Here is a 4,507-nt window from a genome sequence, read left to right as displayed (position 1 = left end):
GATCTGAATACTGTCACTTAATAAGTAATACTGAGTTGAACTCCCTGAGGTAGTAAAATGGTGATAACACCCAACCTCTGAAGGTTGTTGCAAAAATTGAGTGAAGTGATCATCACAATACCAGACACACAGGGTATGTCCAATAATTAACAATGCCTATTAAGACTTGGTGATTTATATACTGCCAAACACGGTGCTGAGCACCTTGTATGCCTTTATCTGGTCATACTTGATTTGTCTACCCCTCAAGATTTTTATAAACATGTTTTTATACAAAAAACATGAGTACAAGAAAACTCCTACAAGGGTATATATAAAAATGCTTATTAGCAGAAAAATGGTTATCTCTTGGTGTTAGAAATAAGTTTTCTTTTTGCTTACCGGCTTTTTCCAAATTTTTCCACAAACATCACTTTCTGAGGTATATTTGATTTGGTTTTTCTTTTTAAAGCTGAAATCCATTAAAACACAATGAAATCAAGATGCTGCTCACAGATAACAACCCCCTACATGAGCCATTTCTTCTGGTGGTAAGAGCTATTAAAAGCTGTGCCTTCCCTGAGGGAGCTGGCATGTGCTTATTTTAATAAGAATTAGCTGACTTAGCCCCTTCTTCACTTTGCCACCGGGGAGTACAGAGCCAAATTTTAGTTCAGTCATTCAATTAGGTTCTTATTCTCTGCAGGTTTCTATTTTAATTCCCCACAGTCTTGACTTCCTATTCTAATTTATAGGTCATATCATAATTTTTTATTTCTTATAGTTTTAATATATAAAAATTATATATTTTACTATTTTTCCTCAATGTTTATCATAAATCTGTGGCCTACAAATCTTGCAGAATGAGGCCAGGTACACATAGACATAAACAAGCAATGACTCAACATGTTATCAGAGTGCCACTGTCCATGCATTTCACGCCACAAACCATCGAGTTCTTGCTTATGACATTAAATGACAGGATTACAACCTTTAAATCCTATCTGAAACTTTTTTTAAATACAGTACTACAACACCTCCCTATAATGACATAAGAAAATAATAAGGATAATATTACCATAATTTTTAAAGTCCTAGAAGTCCCATAATTAAAAAGTCAGTTTTATTAAATGTTCAATTCTCAAAATTATTAATATGTACTTTTTTTATTATAAAAAATCTCCAACTCCATCTCACCCTTCCTCACCTACTCCTCCAAACTACGTACTGTCCAAGCAGAACCAAGCCCAACAAATCCCACCACACGCCCAACAGCAGGAAGACAGGAAGTCCCCAGAGGACAAGGTATGCTGGTGTCGGCACTGCAAGGGACAGGGAACAAGAGCCAAATCAAACACAAAAGAAACCGGAATGGGCAGCCTAACAAAACACTGATACAATTTATACCAATTCATAAATACTTTAGGCGCCCACCAACCCCAAGAGAACAGACCAAACTAACTATACAACTGAAGCCGCTGCCATATGCTGGGTCCTCCTATCAGGAATCATTGGGAAGCCCAAACAGCTTCACAGTTCCAGCTTCCCGACTGCTGTCATATTTGCCATCTTTGTCATCACAGGCAAACGCCAGCAGAGGCCTTTTGGGGTGCCAAGCCACGGTGAAGGTCGGGGACTCACATTGAACCTCCCACAGCTTGTCTCCTATAAAAATCAATATAGGGATACCAATCAGTATGTTAACAGTAGACCACACTCATTAAGTACTTACCTATGTTAACTCATTTAATCTGCATAATAGTCCTATAGGATACGAACAATTCTACCCCGTTTTACAGAGAACACTGAGGTACAGAGGGGTCACAAGGCAGTCGGGTGGCAGAGCAGGATCTGAACCTAACAGCCCATGCTCTGAGCCCTAGCCTACACTTCCTAAAAAAACTGCAATGTCAGCTCTTTGTTGAGCACTTCTTATGAATCAGATGCATTATACTTATCCTCATAAAGTATGACAACGCTATCCATCAACGCAAGTAATGGTTTTAAACCCCATTTTATAAAGAAATGGGTAACTGAACAGTTAAGTCACACCTCAAAGAAGCAGCAGGGGAAAAAAAAAGGCAGAAAAAGAACAGAGTCAGCACAGAAAGTCAGTCTGTCCGAAGCCACAGATCTTTCTACTCAATCACACTTGCCTTGCAAATAAAATTCTTTTTTCAAAATTTTTATCCTGCCTGCTTGTTGAAATTAAACATGGTTTTTTCAAAGCCACTTTTTTTTTAACCTGGATTAATGTAGTAAAGTGTTCATAGTGTGGTGTTGATTTAAAAATGCAGGATACACAGAATTATACACTTTAAATTGGTCATTTAGATGGTATGTGAATTTTTTGATAAAGCTGTTTATATATATATTGTTTCTACATACACACACATACTTTCTTTGAAGTTTTCTATATAGTTTGAATTCTTTTACTAAAGTATCATGTATTTCCAAAAATAATAAAGTTACATTAAAAATAAACCTGAAGAAATACTTTTATAGAATGAATACTTGCCTCTCATTTTTCTATTTTCAAGTTCTGTCTTGTTACTTTTTAAAACAAATCACATGTGCTTTGATAATTTCTTAAATTGTAAAATATATAAATCAACATACAGGCAAAAGACAAAAAGAAATATACCATATTGCTAAAAGAGGCTGTATTTAAATGGTGAGATCACTCATCCATCCATCCATCCATTCTTCCTTTCTGTATTTTAAAAATTTTGGAAAAAAATTATTATAATGGAAAAATTAAAAGTAAATAAAAAGCAAACTGTTTTCTTTAATCACTTTCTTTCAGACCTGCCCCTCTTTCCTAAATCTTTGCTCCCTCATTACCTGATAACAGTCATAATAAACACACTTGCCTTAAGGAGGCAAATGCATTTTTGCTAATACTAGCAAAGTAGTAAGGAACAGAAATGAAAACACGTGATAGGAGTTCTCATGGCCAAGGATGAATGACAGAGGAGTCTCGTTAAGATAGTGAGGGTTTGGTTACCTGTCTCTACTTCAGCAATGTCAATGAAGTGATCTTCTGATGCTGATGCCAGCATTTTCCCATCATGGCTAAAACTGAGGGTCCTCACAGGCCAATCCAGCCTATAGCAGAGAAGACCAGACAGAGGAGACATTAGAATAATCCAAAGAGGAGGGCTCAACTTCACTCAAAATGAAATAAAACTAACTTATCCAACAAGCAAAGTGCTGGCAGAGTTGCTTACCTGGAAAAGCATCGAACACACACTAACTCATCTACATCCCAAAGGCTGACCAAAGCATCTGCACTTCCTGTTGCAAAGTACTTCCCCATGGGGTCAAACTTGATACAGATACAGTTGGAAGGATGGGCGTTGATGGACTGCACAGGCTTCAGCTCTGGGTAGCTGAAAAACAAAACAGACATCAATCAAACTGAGGGAAATGACCCTGGTACTAAGATAGAAATAGGAGACGCTGAAGAAGAAAACCAAAGACAACAGAATAAGTATCAAAGACTGTAAATCAAGGCTTTCCTGAAATAAAAAGATTTCAAAAATATACTGAAACAACACACTATATACTTAAGAATATGAACCCAGACTAACACAAAGACATTTTGTTGTTGTTCAGTAGCAAAGCAGTGTCCAACTCTTTGCAACCCCATGGACTGCAGCACACCAGGCTTCCCTGTCCTTCACTATCTCCTGGAATTTGCTTAAACTCATGTCCACTGAGTTGGTGATGCCATCCAACCATCTTATCCTCTGTTGTCTCCTTCTCCTCCTGCCCTCAATCTTTCCCAGCATCAGGGCATTTTCCATCAGGTGGCCAAAGTATTGGAGCTTCAGCTTCAGCATCAGTCCTTCCAAATATTCAGGGTTGATTTCCTTTTGACTAGTTTGACCTCTTTGCTGTCCAAGAGTCTCCTCCAGCACCACAGTTCAAAAGAATCAATTCTTCAGCCCTCAGCCTTCTTTATGGTCCAACTCATCCATCCATACATGACTGCTGGAAAAACCATAGCTTTGACTATATGGACCTTTGTTGGTAAAGTGATATCTCTGCTTTTTAACATGCTGTCTTGGTTTGTCATAGCTTTTCTTCCAAGGAGCAAGCGTCTTCTAATTTCATCGCTGCGGTCACCATCCACAGTGATTTGAGAGTCCGAGAAAAGAAAATCTGTCACTGTTTCCATTTTTCTCCATCTATTTGCCATGAAGTGATGGGAAGGATACCATAATCTTAGATTTTTGAATGCTGAGTTTTAAGCCAGCTTTTTTTCTCCTCTTTTACCTTCATCAAGAGGCTCTTTGGTTCCTCTTCACTCTCTGCCATTAGGATGGTATCATCTGCAAACCTAAGGCTGTTGATATTTCTCCCAGCAATCTTTTTTTTTTAACTTTACAATATTGTATTGGTTTTGCCATATATCAAAATGAATCTGCCACAGGTATACATGTGTTCCCCATCCTGAACCCTCCTCCCTCCTCCCTCCTCCCTCCCCATACCATCCCTCTGGGTCGTCCCAGTGCACCAGCCC

At 38.2% G+C, this 4,507-nt stretch overlaps 1 protein-coding gene across 3 annotated transcripts in view; it reads right to left on the bottom strand.

The window, feature by feature from the left end:
• Positions 1-1,080: 1,080 nt before the first annotated feature.
• THOC3 (THO complex 3) overlaps positions 1,081-4,507 on the bottom strand; it is a 12,392-nt gene continuing 8,965 nt past the window's right edge. Inside the window, exons 4-7 of one of the 3 annotated variants that reach the window (XM_010862096.1) lie at positions 3,210-3,371; positions 2,987-3,087; positions 1,442-1,644; positions 1,085-1,301 (exon numbers count right to left, since the gene is read on the bottom strand). In XM_010862096.1, the coding sequence (XP_010860398.1) occupies positions 1,481-1,644; positions 2,987-3,087; positions 3,210-3,371 (427 nt within the window). In that variant the 3' untranslated portion in view covers positions 1,085-1,301; positions 1,442-1,480. Of the gene's footprint in view, positions 1,645-2,986; positions 3,088-3,209; positions 3,372-4,507 lie in introns of all 3 variants that reach the window. The other 2 variants (XM_010862095.1, XM_010862097.1) reach the window with 2 other exon arrangements.

Source organism: Bison bison, unplaced genomic scaffold (assembly GCF_000754665.1).
Source record: "Bison bison bison isolate TAMUID 2011002044 unplaced genomic scaffold, Bison_UMD1.0 scf7180017864476, whole genome shotgun sequence".
Classification (NCBI taxonomy): domain Eukaryota; kingdom Metazoa; phylum Chordata; class Mammalia; order Artiodactyla; family Bovidae; genus Bison; species Bison bison.
This window is presented reverse-complemented; position numbering and strand designations above follow the sequence as displayed.